General features: G+C 45.6%; 4 protein-coding genes across 4 annotated transcripts; 2 read left to right on the plus strand and 2 right to left on the minus strand.

Moving 5' to 3' along the window:
* The first annotated feature begins 697 nt into the window (after positions 1–697).
* LOC143375711 (ras-related and estrogen-regulated growth inhibitor) lies at positions 698–5,289 on the plus strand. Its single transcript, XM_076825098.1, has 4 exons — positions 698–948; positions 1,127–1,349; positions 1,597–1,783; positions 3,956–5,289. Exons 1-4 carry the CDS (start codon positions 708–710, stop codon positions 4,136–4,138), a joined length of 834 nt encoding a protein of 277 aa, XP_076681213.1. The 5' UTR covers positions 698–707; the 3' UTR covers positions 4,139–5,289.
* On the minus strand, positions 4,919–9,061 carry LOC143375710 (BBSome complex member BBS2). Its single transcript, XM_076825097.1, has 11 exons — positions 8,674–9,061; positions 8,276–8,395; positions 7,996–8,184; positions 7,737–7,919; positions 7,437–7,659; positions 7,164–7,375; positions 6,717–6,887; positions 6,443–6,547; positions 5,864–6,176; positions 5,531–5,785; positions 4,919–5,442 (listed from the first exon to the last, which is right to left on the minus strand). Exons 1-11 carry the CDS (start codon positions 8,896–8,898, stop codon positions 5,348–5,350), a joined length of 2,091 nt encoding a protein of 696 aa, XP_076681212.1. The 5' UTR covers positions 8,899–9,061; the 3' UTR covers positions 4,919–5,347.
* Positions 9,062–9,180: 119 nt separating this feature from the next.
* On the minus strand, positions 9,181–10,568 carry Emc10 (ER membrane protein complex subunit 10). Its single transcript, XM_076825099.1, has 5 exons — positions 10,420–10,568; positions 10,191–10,336; positions 9,851–10,114; positions 9,512–9,778; positions 9,181–9,439 (listed from the first exon to the last, which is right to left on the minus strand). Exons 2-5 carry the CDS (start codon positions 10,248–10,250, stop codon positions 9,341–9,343), a joined length of 690 nt encoding a protein of 229 aa, XP_076681214.1. The 5' UTR covers positions 10,251–10,336; positions 10,420–10,568; the 3' UTR covers positions 9,181–9,340.
* Positions 10,569–11,304: 736 nt separating this feature from the next.
* Positions 11,305–14,540, plus strand: Mad1 (Mitotic arrest-deficient 1). The gene is made up of 7 exons (XM_076825133.1): positions 11,305–11,452; positions 11,597–11,860; positions 11,939–12,169; positions 12,246–12,682; positions 13,104–13,556; positions 13,687–13,988; positions 14,050–14,540. Exons 2-7 carry the CDS (start codon positions 11,597–11,599, stop codon positions 14,400–14,402), a joined length of 2,040 nt encoding a protein of 679 aa, XP_076681248.1. The 5' UTR covers positions 11,305–11,452; the 3' UTR covers positions 14,403–14,540.
* Positions 14,541–16,057: the final 1,517 nt, after the last annotated feature.

The following is a 16,057-nucleotide window of genomic DNA, read 5'->3' on the forward strand; positions in this document are numbered from 1 at the left end:
AGGCTACAGCCTACTTAACCTATGCACGAATTCGCCCCTGGACATCAAGCCACAATATCCAATATTAAGTTGCGTACAAATTACTGGGAAATAGGAATTATGAAGTAAAATATCTCAAGTGTTAGAATAGGAATTATGAAGTAAAATATATCGGGTCGAAACTGAATCTCCCCTATATGGAATTTCTATTCAAATAGATGTCTTTTGAGGTGTGTACAAAGCTCAACAACTGCCAATTGAATTTCTACAGGTGTACCTCCATTTTGTTCCTCTTTTTACGACACAGGGAAATTAGGGAACCGCAAATATTAACACCGAAAGGGCTAATGCAATCAAGGGCGTCTGCAGACTTTTTTCCAGGGGAGGGCAACTTGACAGGCGACGATTTGGTGGTTTGTTTGAACCCATTTGGTAGCGCCAATTTAATTAAAAATTTAAAATTCAATTTGAAAATATTCACTTTTTTAGTATAAACAAAATACCGATTAATTTTTAAAAATAAGTTGCAATTGAAATACACTGCCACGTATGCTTCACGATGACCGCGTAATTCACCTTTTAGGTATTTCCCTAGCTAATAGAAAGAGACTCGTCGTTCTTTTTCGAGCTCTTAAAAGCATCGGGTTCCAATCAAGCTTCCCTTGAAGGACAAACATCATCGATCGGTTTGTTTACCGAACACGGTCCAACGGGGGAAGGGAAGCTCGATGGACGTACGCATAATAATACCTGCACGAAGTATCGTCGAGTATAAGAGAGGGTTTATAATCGATGGAGCAGCTCAGAGGGAAAACAGTGGGGGTCGAGACATGGAGAGGTTCAGTCCACCGGCAGCTTCGTTAAAAAAAAGAATCAGCCCCCCGATCGCCTGGAATCTCGGTTTGACGAGCAAGGAGCCGAGGCTCATCAAGGTCATCCTGCTGGGCCACCAGGGTGTCGGTAAAACTGGTAAAGAATTCACAATCAGGGTCTCCAAACTTGGTCGCGAAGAATCCTCCAATCGTAACGATAGAAGTCTTTCAAAATAGTCGCTAAAAATTATCAAATTTCTGAAGTCTTGTCATAGAAGTGCAAGGGGGTAGTTTTCGTTCTTAGTGATTTATTGACGATTTCGGTTGGTGTTTAGCTCTAGCAGTACGATTCGCGACGAAACGATACATCGGGGAGTACGACTGCACCACGGAGAGGATCTACAAGGTGGACAACTTCCTGGACGCATCATGGGAGATAACTGATCCACCAGGCTACCTACCCCCGCCGACCGAATTGAAACTGCGATGGGCAGACGCCATAGTTCTCGTTTATTCTGTCTCTGATCGGGTCAGCTTCGACGAAACATCTCGCCTTCGGTGAGGGAATTGATAGAGCGTTATTTAAATGCAGCCCGGCTTCAACCCTCTTCGCAATTTATTTCTGTGAAGCGATGTTGCTAATGTCAGAGGTCGAGGTCCGCTGGTACATTAAATATGAATATTAAGCGGGATTAATGGCGATAGACTTATCGAATGAGATATATCTTTGATTAGCAATATATGTGTTAGTAGTAGAATATAAGTTTGAACATCAGAAGCTGCGCTAAGTCGCATTTTACTTCAGGTTTCTGGTGTCGCACGCGAGGAAGACCGGAAAAATATCCCCTGTGGTGATACTAATAGGGAACAAATCGGATCTGTCGTACACCCCTGGCGAGAGGGTGGTCTCTATCTCGGAGGGGCGTCAAAGGGCGGAGGAGATCGAGGCTCACGCGTTCCACGAGATTTCTGTCAGGGAGTCGGTCGAACAGGTAACTGTTTCGGCTATCTATCTCAACTTCTAGTGTATAGTCCCTCTCAAACTGGAGGAGGGTAAGTGCAGAACACTGCTTTGCACAGGGGTGCTTTGAGGAGAGTTTAGAAAGTGAGTAAGAATGTCTATCTGAATTACACCCCCACCGAGCTAATTAACGTAGAACCACGTCCGCGACGTTGTAACAGTTTAGGAACACTGAGATCTTCATAAGCTAAGTCTATCGAAGATGACGTAGTACTATGTTTCTTACCTCCCAACTGCTGTGGGTTGACGTAGTACTATGTCCCTCAGCTCGCAAATGGAGGCAGCTGACGTAGTACCCACTACGTCACAGTATCTCAGAAGCCTCAACGACTGAGCATCAGCTAGGAGATCTCGGAGGCAAATTTTCAACAAAATAACTAGCCAATCTTTAGGAGCACCTCAGACTCTGTCACTTAGGTACACTGTAATTCATAAGCACATATCATAACACCTGCTGTATTTTCACAAACTATAATATTTGGTACAGATTGACTACCTTCCGCTGCTACCAAATGAAATAAAATTTGTTGGAGATCTCCAATAAATTTGCAACGTTCCCCACACAAAGTAGATGTCCCAATACTTTTGAACGGCAGCGAGTGTAAAAACCGCACAGCAGACAAAAAGTGCTGATAGCTCAGAGATGAAATCTTTCCAGACAAACTGACCATGCGACCTTCCTCCCCCCTCAAGGTCGATATAACGAAGCACCCAACGCTCGTGACGCACCCGCTCATCGCTCGCCCCCTTGCACCCCTGTCTTTCGATCCGGATTTACGTCCCGCTAATTGAGACGGAGCGGCCCGCCCGAAACGAGTTCTTTAATCGCGATCGGCCGGTTATTTCTCTAAACGATTGTTTACTACTCCGGGAAACCAGAGTCATGGCGTTTACGCGTGATCACCGAGTCGTAAACAAAATCTGTATCACGCCGAGTGGACGCGCGATACCCGAGCATCTCGGACAATATTCGTCTGTGGTCGAGCTTATCTGGATCGTAATGTGTCCGCAATTAAAAATTTGTTTCACAATTAATTACCCGCCTACTCCCCTCCGCCTCCGCCCACTCGCAGATCTGTAATCGGGCGCCGACGGCGACTGCACTTACGGCCGTTCGCGCCGAAAATGGCCCGCCAGTCTTGTTTACTCGGGCGCCACCCCGTGAAATCCTCCGCACGCGGACGAGGCGAGGTTCAAGTATTCCACGACGCTACTTGAAAATCTACAAATTTCGTGGGGTTATAATTAATAGGGACGCGCGATTTTTCAACAGGTGCACGCTTAACGGGAGCCTAGAGGCAGATATTGCTCGTAGAAGGCGTCTTTGTATTGTTTTCGAGTGTTCTTTATTGCATCGCGTCCGCTGCTTGAAACGTTTGCAATTTCCCAATCGAGAATTCGCCCGACTGCGCCGGGAAGTCCACTGGTTTCCATTCTTCCGCCGAGGTTTGCCCTTCTCGCCTTTCGTTTGGTTAAAAACACGGTGCAATGAGATAATACGATAACGGCGGAGTGGAAAAATACTGAAAACCACGAGACTATAGATAAGTTGGCTCAGAGGACTTCTGAAGTAACATAGATCGACGACTTTTCGCCTAAGCGCTCAAGTCTCCTCATAGGTTATCGCCTATATCGATTCTGCTGCCACATTTTGCAAAATTTCACATTGTCATCGAAATGTTCCCGCGTACAGCAAAAACATCGAATCTCCTTCTTCCCCATCTGCTCGCCGTGATTTTCCACTCCCTTCGCGGTCCTCTCGGTTGGAGGCTCCCAGGGCCTCGAAGGGAGAGGAAAATGCTCTCGTCGGTGATTCGGGCGCATATGTGCCTGCATTTGATCGGTGCACCGCGTGCGTGGAACGCCCATAGGCGTTCCAGGGGTATAGTTGACGCGTGGGACTGGAGAAGTCCAGCACGCGGGTGTTTTGAATCGCCGCGTCTGAAATGCTCTATCAGCATGCACGTGCCGCGAATAAAACACGGGATACGAGGCGAAAAAACGGCACGAGTGATAATCCGTACGATTTTAACGTAGCCTGTGAGAAAAATACTCGCCTCTGGTCATAGTGGTTGGAATAGATAATCCCGCGGCCGGTTATGTAACGATAGCAGTAACTGGCCCGATTATTTTTATTCGACAGGTCATGGCCGTTTTCACCGACATCTTCAAGCTGTTGACGGAATTGCCGGGCAATTCTGGACAGCAGGCGAACTTCTTCAGGGTGAGGGCGTCCACGGACGGCACCCTCAACGTTCTTCGCCGCCCCTCTCCCGTCCCCCTCAAGAGGAGGTTCAGCATCTCCGTGAGAGGAACCAACCACTGAAGCTGAACCATATTCCTGCGGGAGAAACAAGAGGGGAGGAAACCGGGGTGAAGTTGCGAATCCCGATGAGTCTCCCAAGGAAGCATCCCACTTCCCATTACCCATTTCGCAGCGACGAGAGGAACGCATTACCCATTTCGAGGGTAATTGGATGCTCGTTCTCGAGAATAGTGAGATCGCGTTACGAGATGGCGGGAGTGATCGATTTCTGGGACATGCAGAGGGTACTTCGAGCATAAAGGGAGATAGAAGTGTTATACCTTATAAGCAGTGGCGGATTTAACAGAAGGCCCCACCCCAGGGCCCTATTCTTAACAAAAAAATATGATTCTATCCAAACTATATTTTTCCCTTTACTATTACCCCGAGCCCGTTTTTACTAACCTACCTCTTCATTTTCTCGAAAAATGGGCCCCTGCCCAGAAGGTTCCCCTAGGGCCCTATCTTAAAAAAATTATGATTTTATCCAAGCGCTATATTTTTTCAGTACTTTTCTATACATTTACCCCTTTTTAGTCAACTACCTCTTCATTTTCCCGAAAAATGGGCCCTTCGGAACGTTTACCACCTGGGCCTTTTTTCTTAAATCCGCCTCTGCTAATAAGTGTAGGACGTTCCAGGTTCAGGGCCGGCGCGAGGCGGATTCAACGCGTTCCCCGGAATCCGGCTCCGCGGTCCACGAAAAGCTCATTATAAATTTTGTGGCGCTCTATGCGTAGATATTTATTATTTACTATTTAAGAATTCAATTTAAGAATTCAATATAAATGCGTTTTTTAGGGCCCCGCACAATTTTGGAACCCGGTCCCGTAAGAGTTAATGCCGGCCCTGTCCAGGTTCATTTTACATATTGTGTGAACGTAATCGACTATCAACAGTACTTACAGTTTTTCATTCACTTCGTTGTCGCTGAAACGAAATTCAATACGTTAAGTTATCTAATGGTAGACGTTCATAGGACATTTCGTTCCCGTTTTGTGCTCTAGGTTCGTCTCCTAAAAAGCTACTTAAGCATCACTCTGCAAACGTAATTACACTTACCATAAACGCGCGACTATTATTGAAAGGGGAGGACCGAAGGGTAAAAGAGTATGGGGGGCAAGAATCTGTACAAACTAGTATTTATTAAAAAGAAGCTGTCTCTCGTAGTATTTTAGCAACACTGATATTCATGATTACAACAATAAAAGGCATGTGATCAACGTAAAGCTATCCGTGTCTAATCGCGACAGCTAGCGCTTTTGGGTTCACGTCCTGGATCGCTGCCCTGCAACGCGCCACTGTGTTCGAGGCACTCTTACCAACTGAAAGGGAGGTTCAAATAATTCTTTATTAACCAACAGTAAGCGCAACAAAGAATTTGACAAAAAAGGTGATAAGGAGAACGGCTACCTCTCAATCTAGCTGCTCGCTGCACACCGAGGTTCAGCTCCTTCAAGTTCGCCGTTAGTTCCCGGTAACTTTTCATCCTGATCTCGTGTTCTTTTATCAAGTCCACATTCACATTCTTCAGCTGCACCAATCTCTTCCTCATTTCGTCAATGTTCTGGAGGATCCTGGCATCCTCCAAGCGGATTATGATGCTCTTCAGCAGAGTGGTCTCGCTAGCCGCCTCTGCTTGCAGTCTAGCGTCGATCTCCTTCAGATCTGTGGGAAGACAGCCAATCCTGACCTAGCGAGATTGATTCAGAAGCGTAATGGTGATTCTCCGTTGATTGGAGTTACCTTTGACGCGCTCCAGTGCGTCCAACAGCCTCTTCTCTTCCGCTGGGAACGTGACTTCCGAGGGCAGCTCTCTGAGGCCCAGATACATGGCTACCGATTGAACGATGTCACCAGCAAACGTGGAATCCTCTGTTTGAATGGTCACCTTCCCAGCCGCATCCGCCATGAAGCAGTGAACCTTGTTGTCCCTCATCCCACGAAGCCACATCTCGATTTTTCCGCCGTTAGGACCGTCTTCCTTCACCTCGAACTCCTCCGGAAGCACGAGGCTCTGGTTCAACCAGAGGGCGATCCTCTGAGGCCTCTCTGCTAGCTGAACGGAATGAAAGCATGTGTCAAAGAAATTCATGCATCGGTAGTTTGTAGTTTGCATTACGATTCTATTGCATTACGATTTGATTCGTATGACTCGAGATGAGACACCGGTATGTGGGGACAGTGTCCAGTCGCAGTAGTGAGTGTTATTTATTTGGTCTGACTGTGATTTCAAAATCCTAAATCTTTTCTTTAGTTACTTTGCTCCGAGACTTTCGTATACCACCACGAGTCAAGTTCCTAGCAAGATGGTGAAATGGGTACCTCAACTGTGACGCCATTTCGCGTCATGTCTTCCACATACTGCACTGGTCGCTCGATCACCTCGTACATACAGAATCTGGGCAGCTGACGTGTCATCTCGAACACCTATGAAAGTCATACAAAACTCTATCACTTCCCACTCCAGAGCACTGTGTTCATTACGCATCGAGTGAACCTGCACTCCTGACATTGACTCTCCTCGCTATGTGCACGAATTAACGTGCGACACCAAGGATTAAGGTTCTTCCTCGCACCAAGAGACTTCTTTCCCTACCTGCATCAGATCCGCACCAGCTGGACCAACGGCCACCTTCACGTGGATATCTACCGGTGTGTTTTTCGTGGGGCGAAGCTCGATTTCAAGTTCTCCCCTGGGCCTATTCGGGTGAACCACCAGAGTCTCACCTTCGAAGACACCTTCGGTGAAGACTATTGCGCAGTGGATCTGAAAACGAAAAGTGCCAACATCAAATTCACTGTTCTTATCGCTAGTAGGGAGAACGACGCTCATTGTTCCCGCAAACAAAATTGAAGAACCTCGCAGCTGTCCCCCCTTTCTCAACCACTTCAGTTCTGCTCACGAGAATTATATATAAGTGAACTATGGAGATGTGTGCAGAATAATTACAACGATAGAGGAGCAGAAAGTGAACCGGGTCACGGTTCACTTTACGATATCACTTGATCGCTTGATGACTTTAGCCACCACCCCTTTACTTACGAGAAGCCCTGGTCCTGACGCAAGGGCAACGCGTGCCGCCCCCCTCGTTGTCATTAAGCTGACGGCCAATTTCGTCCGATGGTACATGTTCGGAACGGACGCGGCTCTCTGCCTGAGCTCCATCTGCAGCACCTGCTTTTTCGCCAGTAACTCGCGCATAGCTTCGCCTGGTTCCGGGGTGTCCATCGTGGAGCCGGAAGCATAACCGCGTACTGGAATTTAATAATTCCTTTTATTCGTCGTTCTCGAAGGGAGAGAGGCTTCCTGGTCTACCTTCGCCACTGGTGGACACCAGCACTAGGTCTAACTTGCCGATCCTCCTGTAATCGGCCTCCACGATCCCAGCCACCCCCGCTGGTAATTGAATTTTGAATATAACTTCTCCTGTATTAGCCGACCTGGCGTCCACTTTCCCATTATTCCAGCCGGTAATCACCTCCGGCGTACCGTCGCCGTTCACGTCGAAGCTCCTCGTGACCACCACCCTGTGCTTCGACTGAAAAATCATTGTAATCGAGCGTTCAACGATGGACACAGACATTCTTCGAGCTACAGCTAATCAGCCTCACTTACTTTAACGCGCCAGAGCCTCTGCGCCATCTCGTACACCCCCAGAGTCCCGTTTCCAACCGAATAGACGAACCGTCTATTAGGTAGTCCGGTCAAAGTGGTGACTGGGGCTGTCTCTTTGGTGTCCCAGAGCACATTGTCCTCCTTGTACACCTTTATCTCGAAATCGTCCGTGCCTGTGACCAGCTAGAGATTTAAAGGAACATCAGGGAAGAATTCCTGATAGTTGATGGGCGCTGTGGGGCATATGGATAAGAGCTACCTCGTTCTCGTCGTCCCCGTCGAAGTCGAAGACGGCCAAGGACCTGACGACACCGTCCACCACTGTCCAGAAGATCTCTGTACCTTGTGCATCCAAGATCGTCACCGAACAGTTACCACCAACAATCGCCACCTGCTTCGCCAGCCACCCCAGTTTCCCGACGATTATGCATCTGGCGCCGTCTGACATCTAATTAACGGAAAATGCACGCGGAAGATTGCTTTCGTTGAACGGGCGCGTAAATCGTAACCGTTTATCCTGTTTAGTTTGCTCGGAATACCTCTTTATAGAACATGTCGGCGTTGTCTTCGATACGGTAGGCGAGAAGGTGAGTTGTGGTCCCAATTAGGAGGACATCCCTCTCGTCCTCGTTGAGTTGGCCGGTGCATAGTGCGGTAATCTAACGATAGGAACTAACGTGAGGTACGATTAAAGCCGGGGATCCAGCTGGAAGCTAAGCTAAGCTATGATATATCTGGCTGTGCTATAAAACATAAAAAAAACATAGCACAGCTTAGCTCAGCTTTTGGTGGAAGCGGTTCGATAAGGATGTATTTAAGCTAATTTTGTAAAACTTAGCGTAGCATAAGCTTAGCTTTCAGGTGGGTTCCCGGCTTAAGCATGCCCTGTACATTCACTGATTTTTAATTTTTTTTTTTTTTTTTTTGTAAATTCTACCTCAGCACCGATTTGAAGTTCAGCAAGTTCTCCGCTCCAAGATAGCTTTCTATCGGTTTGCTCGTGATCGAGACTCTTCACCTGTGGCTGCCTGTGGGGGCTGTGCACCAGTACGTTACCACCGAACGTTGCGGCCACCAAGCAGGCGTGGGAGCCGTCGAATTTCCCGCAAGCGATTAGGCCAGGTTCCATGTGCTTTTGAATATTCAGAGAAAACACTGCCATTGTGGGGCCGCGCTGACAGTCGAGACATAGTCTGATGCATTGTGCTAACAACACCCTGTAGCCTAGTGATTGGGTGGTGGATTATTGATCTTTCCCTGTTACACCTGTGAACCCTGGCCTTCCGTATCGAACTGTCCGTATTCGTGCCATATAGTTGCAGCAGATAATTGTTAGGGGGATATTAAGCATCCCCTAACGAGACAATGCGACTCGTACAAGATTTTCATGTTCTTTTTTTTTAAATACTTGATGGCATTCGTAAATAAAGAAGACGGTGGTAGGTTGAATTAAGTTAGAGGATTTATTTAGGAGAAGGTACAGTTACGGTCATTACAATTGTAATTGAGAAAGTACGTCGGAGACTTATAAATAATGAACGTTCCCTGCACGGGCACACTCAGAGGCACAATGCACACGCGGATGTAACGGCACAGCCTGCGCATCACTGCCTTTGCGCGCTTCCACCTGCTGCCCCTCCAGCGTCTGGGTTCGTCGCGGACGATAGAACGACGAACATGAACGCGAACAATATGTACATCCACTGAAACAGAAAAGTAGCGATACCCGGCGAGCTCGAAAATAATCATATTACATCCTGTTTGGAAAAACGTACATATTTCGACAGATAAGGCCTGTTATCTTTGGCCTCTCCCCTCTCCCTTGCTTCTCTCTCGCGCTCTAGCTTCTGAATGTACGTAGCAGTATCCGGAACTGGACCACCGTCGGGATACTTAACAACTACATTGGTTGTCCACATATTCGTGAATGGACTTTCTATCCCGCAGGGGCCGGGTGACGACTGACTTACAACTATTGGCACGGCTGCGCTGTCTAGCCATATCGTTATGACGTCTTCCAGATCGGAGCCGAGGAGATAACACTGTAAACAGAAAGAATATGAGTAAGACAACGGAAAGTGGGAACTGTGTGGTAACAGGCGAAGCACAATTACCGCAGGTACAGAAGTTAGGAATGTTATCTCATCTCCAGATGAGGTGCGAGCTACCGCTTTGAGCCTATACTTGCCGTTGTGCCTAGCAAGGTTTTTCAATTCGTTTATGTGAGGCGGTAGCAGACCATTCTGTCCAACGACAGACGCGCCACTGCGTATACTGGATACTGTGATGTTCCCTCGTTCAATAAAAATTGGCTCCGGCTCGTCATTGAAGGCATGCCATAATCTTACTTGCAACCATCCGTCGTAGTCCAGCTCACTCTGGAATTTGAAGAATCGCATCGTTGAGGTTTGTCACGTCATGACTGAATAATTATATGCTGAGATCTGTACTAACCCCGTGAACCAACAATGGTACACTGAAGACTAAACTTATGCAGAAGTATATGGCGTACATTGTTGCAATTAATTTTCTATGAGGTAAAAATACAGTCAAATCGATCTCATTTTACACCGCTGATGTCTCGTGTACCGTTTATTTATCTAATAATGCCAACGGAAGTTAACAGTCTCCTCACTGCACTATGTAAATGACAGTAACAGCCAATGTGCGAGCATTGACGAACCTCAATTATATTTGTGCTTTGTACAGTTATCAATCAGCTCCATTAAGCTTTTTACTTTAGTCGAAGTGTCCTTGGATTTTGCTGCTCCGAAATTACCTGAAATTACTTAAAAAAAACTCATTGATGTCAGAAATTACGTGGGGTTTGTACAATAGTACGTTAAGTTTCCATAACTTCGTGTCTTCATTGGTTGCTTTCTGGGGGAAATTCATGTACACTAGGCGTCAAAACGGCTTCCGTACGGAAATTTGGCAACGTTGCATGTCACTAGGCATAACTCAGCGGTTCTAGTGACATGCAACGTTGCCAAATATCCGAAGGGAAGCCGATTTTGGCGCCAGTGTACGATACCAAAGAGGAGATATAATAAGAGATCCTATTGAGCTATAAGAATACCTGGAGAGAGAACAGCAGTGGGAAGAAGTAGAGGCAACAGCGGTCCGTGGGAAATAGAAGATAACGGGTGAACCTATCCTTCATCTTCCTATTATTCCTCTCTATCTGTACTATCTGTGTATGTATTTTGTGTTCGCAGATAACTTCACTCACATGCACTATACATCAATAGCCTGTTGTAACACAGAGATAGGTTCACCCGTTACTTCCCTCTTTCTCGGATCGGCCGTCATTGCTCTGTTCTCTCTCCAGGTATTCTTATAGCTCAATGCCCGATCCTCACATCAGCAGTGTTGCCACGTTGTATAGCACGGCTAATATAGAGTCGGCTGTGACGATACTATAGCATAACGCTATTCCTACCAATCATTGCATTTTACACTGCAGCACAATGTAGCGTGACCACGCCCACTAGCATTCCCTAGTGATTTTCTGAGACGCTGCTAGTGGAGTAGATTCTAATGACACCACACTATATATTGCACTATACAGATTGTACTACACTGTATCATATTATGCTGTATATGCAGTAAACGCTGTAACTTCGATGTAGGTTGTGTACCCAAATTACAATCGTGCAACGTATTTTTAAATATTTCAGATCTCTTATAACAGAAGTACAATACAATTTTCCAATGTAAGTTTAATCAGTCGTGCGCTATTTATTTAAGTAGTTGTACATATTTGTAATAAGCATCAGCAAAGGAGGTGTAAGGAACATTGTAAGAAATAGTTGTGTGTTGATCATTAAGCCAGTGTCATCTATTGTTCTTTGTTATAGATGGATGAGAAAGATCCAACCAGTGTTATTAAAATGATACAGGATCTACGGTCGGGATCTGAGAGCTATCGTAAGAGTAGTAGTAGCATGTCGTTGCGATTATCGGGAACCACGTACACAGCATCAGCATTCGCTGATCATGACGGATGCACCATTTCACCTAAGAGGCCAAGACTTGATGATTCTAGTAGTTCTACATTAAATAAAAGCGAGACTGACGTTGTCCCAGGTAGTCCTTGGGAATGGAGGAGATTGAAGGGAGAAGTAATAGGTTTTATTAATGTTGCACATACGTATCTAATAATTGAATACATCGGAATACATTCGTGTCTGTCTGATTAGGTTGTATCGTTAAGAACAAGGCTATCCCATCAGGAGGCTGCTGTGCAGCAACTTCACAAGATACGTAGGCAAATGGAGGAGGTGTTTGAGAAAGAGAAAGGTATTTTGGAGATGCAGGTGAAGCAAGACAAACAGACCGTCAAACAGTTGGAAGTGCGACTTGATATTGCGCGCAGAACAATTCAAGAGTCACGTGATGCGCAGGCTGCTGCGGAGAAAGAACTGTTTCAGGTATGAAGTATTAAACTACATTTCGATTGCAGTGTTGCTTTTGTGTACATCCCACGCTGAATGATACGATTTACAGGTGAAAATGAATTTGGAGCAAAAGACCATGGAGTTAATGAATGAGAACTCAAAACTGTTACTTGATCTTAATAATACTCCCAAAGAAGAGGACACATCTGCGTTGAAAGAAGATACAGACGCGTCGGATGCAGAATTGAAATTTGAAGCAGCTCAAGCAAGAATATCACACTTGGAGGATAAGTTAAGAGAATACCAGACCAAGCAAAAGGACTTGGAATTGCAAAACGTGGAGTTTCAAAGTATGAAGATAAAAGTTGAGAGATTGGAATCGGAAAGGGCACTCTGGGAGGAGGGGAAGGTGTTAACTTCCAGAGCAGCGAAAGCTAATGACCTTGAAAAAGAGCTAAGCGCAGCGAAGGAGATCATTGCTACGCTGAGGGAATCCGTTAAAGGGAAACTACTTTTAGAAGAACAAATGGCTAATGTCATGAAAAGGTACAGATTCAGAAATTATTCCTATCGAACAGGCTTGGGAATTAAGTGAACGCGGCGGCCGATTTTCAGAGGCGACGCCTCCTTTCTCCCGCCGCGCGTCTTGGCTCCCGCGGCGGCCTAGGTGCTTGGAGCGCCTGAGGTCCGTACCACGTGAACCGCGCGTGGCGCGTTGACAAAACGAAAACGCATCGAAAATCGTGCTCTCTGGGACGATGTGGAAACCTATTGATACAATGTTGCCCCAATGCGCCACGCGCGGTTCACATGATACGGGCCTGAGGCGCTCCAAGCACCTAGGACGCGCGGCGGGAGGAAGGAGGCGTTGCCTCTGAAAATCGGCAGCCGCGTTCAGTTAATTCCCAAGCCTGCTATAGAAAACACATCAGCCGGTATTCTTGAAGAAACATTCATAATCTTTCAGGCTGGAGCATACGGAGAAAGTGGAGCAGCAAGTAGCGACGTTGGAGGCGAAAAACACTGAACTCTCGTTGCGTCTGTCCGAATATGAATCGATCGGAATCAGTGGCGGGCCACCTGCTCTGAAACGCGAGTTGAATCGATTGCAACAAGCCGAGCTGGTGTTGAAAGCAGAGGAAGGGCAGCTCAGATCGAAATTGGATGCTACGTTACGGGAATCTCAGAATGTAACGAAAAACTACGAGGTTGCTAAAAAGTTAGCCACAGACATGACACTTTCCAAAGAAAAATTGAACAAACTGGTGAGCAGGCTACAGAAGAAGATGATTCTGGTTACGAGGGAGAGGGACAGTTACAGACAGCAACTGGACTTATACGAAAAGGAGATGACTGTGGATAGCAACAACGCAATAACGGAAAGAATCCCCGCATTGGAACGCACTATAGACGCTTATAGGTAAGTAAGCGTCAGCTTTTTTCCATTAGCCATTAGCCGAGTTAATAATTGGAGATTAATTGTTCGGAATGGTTGGGAGTCACTGGCCTCGAAATATTAATGTGGTTATCGAGAATGCCGTTAACTTTAGGGAACTTGTTGCCAAATTGGAAAGTGATCTTCAGGCAGCTGAAGGTTACAATCACGTAGAGGTGTGCAACAAGTTGAGGGAGGAGATTGAGCGATTGAAGGGTGAATTAGAGCACAGAGCACTGAAGGGCGACTTCAATTGCAACGCAAGAGTGTTGCATTTCACTATGAATCCCGCTGCTATCGCGGAAAAGCAGGCGGACGAGAAGCAGAAAGCACTTCTACAAGAATTGAAAGAGCTGAGGGCCAAAATGGCACAGGGTGGGCCCAGTTCGACGACCCCTTCTTCCCTTCAAGCAGAAGGTAACGATCTCTTTGGACACTTTCTCTGAGACGATTAATCTATGATTTCCTTTACGCTCAGATATAGCAGAGCTGAAGCAGACTCACGAGATCAAAATAGCACGTCTGAAAGAGGCTTTCAAGGCATCCTCTCAGGAGTACCGACAGGCGTGTTATCAGTTGTTCGGCTGGCGGGTGGACAGAACGAAGGAAGGTCGGTACAAATTGTCTAGTCAGTACGCGGAGGCGTCCGAGGATTACTTGTTCTTCCAAATCGGAGAGGACGGAGTGGATCTTCTAGAAACCATCTTTTCTGTGACACTGGGATCGTTGGTGGAGCGGCACTTGCAGCAACAGCATAGCGTACCCATGTTCCTTAATGCTGTACAGTCGGAGTTATTCAATCAACAGACTATGACGAATGTTATGAATTAATCATTTAGACTTATCATTGAATTATAGCAATTTTTACACGTCTGTAATACAGGTTCATGCTAAAACAAGATAGATTAATGTATTTCGACTCAAAATGAGAATACCCAATAAAATAGCCACATTGTTTTTTCATCTATACCACCCTGCGACCTTTTAATCATACTTCTATTACTCTCGCAAGGAAAACTGAAGGAGCTACGTAATAACAAAGGATCTGTAGAAAAATGGCAATTCGGCGATTAGTGGCGCGCGTTGCGTAGGTCGGTACGCCTAAGTGTAGTTTTGACTTGCTTAGGCAAGTCTTAAGAAAAGTTTCTAATACTTTCTTAACAACGCACAAGCTGGAAAGAGAACAACACAATTCATGTTGGCCTGCATACAATGCCACTGCCACCAGCATTTTTTTCAGTAGTAGGGGTTGGAGTTTTCCTTGTCCAGTTCTGTCGCTTGAGGGCGGCAGTCCGCAGAACATTGTTGCATTAGCCTATCTATGTTACTTACGTCATCCACGATAACAGCGGGACCTACTTTATCTACATTACCAGCGGTGCCCTACGATGCCGATGCGACGACCTTACCTGTAACAATTTTCATCATATTTAGTTTCAATTCTAACCGTTAGTGGGATTGCGATCCAATTCCACTGTAAATCGAAAACGTTGCAATCAGCACTAAAATGGCAAGGGTGCTCTAACTAGAGTGTGACAAAAGATTGCATTATAGGTATAGCTTTTATATCCATGTCTGGCCTGTGGCGGAATATTAATGAAATATCGATTTTCTAGAAATAATTGATGTAATCTTGCATTTACATTTGAACGTTATAGACCTATAGACACAGTAAATAATAAATTTCGCATGGATTTTGTTTTCACTTAAATGATTATTAATAATTCAATGCAGACGAATCATTTGACGGAGGGTCTCATTGACGCACAGACGTAGCAGCACTAAATGTTATTAATATATGATTATCTGTAAAATGTTTGCAAATATTATTCTGGAAATTTATTACAAGTCTACACTTTTAGATTTAACTACAAAAGTATATAAACTGTATAGTCGAATAATTGACTACACTAACAAATTCTTCACAACCATGTAACTTCAGAGAGAAGACTCACCAAGCATGTTGTAAAAAGTAACAAACTGTACAACCACATAAATGATTACAAATGATGAATAACTTACAAAGAGATCAAATCTGTCTTATTATTTACATATTCCATGTATTCCACGTTTCCAGACACGCCACACTACCTACCTACCATTTGGTTACTTTTATTTCTCTATTCAATTTACAATTTATTAACACACATCTCATTATTAACAAACACAATCTCCCAACTTTGCATCCTCTTTATTCAACTTCAACATTGCATCAACATACGCCTCAACATTGTGTTGCTGCTGGTAATGATCAAACAAGTACCTCCGCCAAAGCAGGGGGCGCAAGAGGTGCTCCCTCCAGGGTGTCTCATTGTGCAACGGGCGCTGGAAAGCATGTACCTGCGAGCGTATGCGAGAAAAAAAGATACAGGCTCAGTGTTCGTCGAAAGCGTATTAGACAATGCTGACGTTTCGCTCATGCACACCAGAGGAACTAGATGACCAAGAGCATGCTCGTGGAGAGTGAGAGGAGGTTAGGTACGCCG

Source organism: Andrena cerasifolii, chromosome 13, assembly GCF_050908995.1.
Source record: "Andrena cerasifolii isolate SP2316 chromosome 13, iyAndCera1_principal, whole genome shotgun sequence".
Lineage (NCBI taxonomy): Eukaryota > Metazoa > Arthropoda > Insecta > Hymenoptera > Andrenidae > Andrena > Andrena cerasifolii.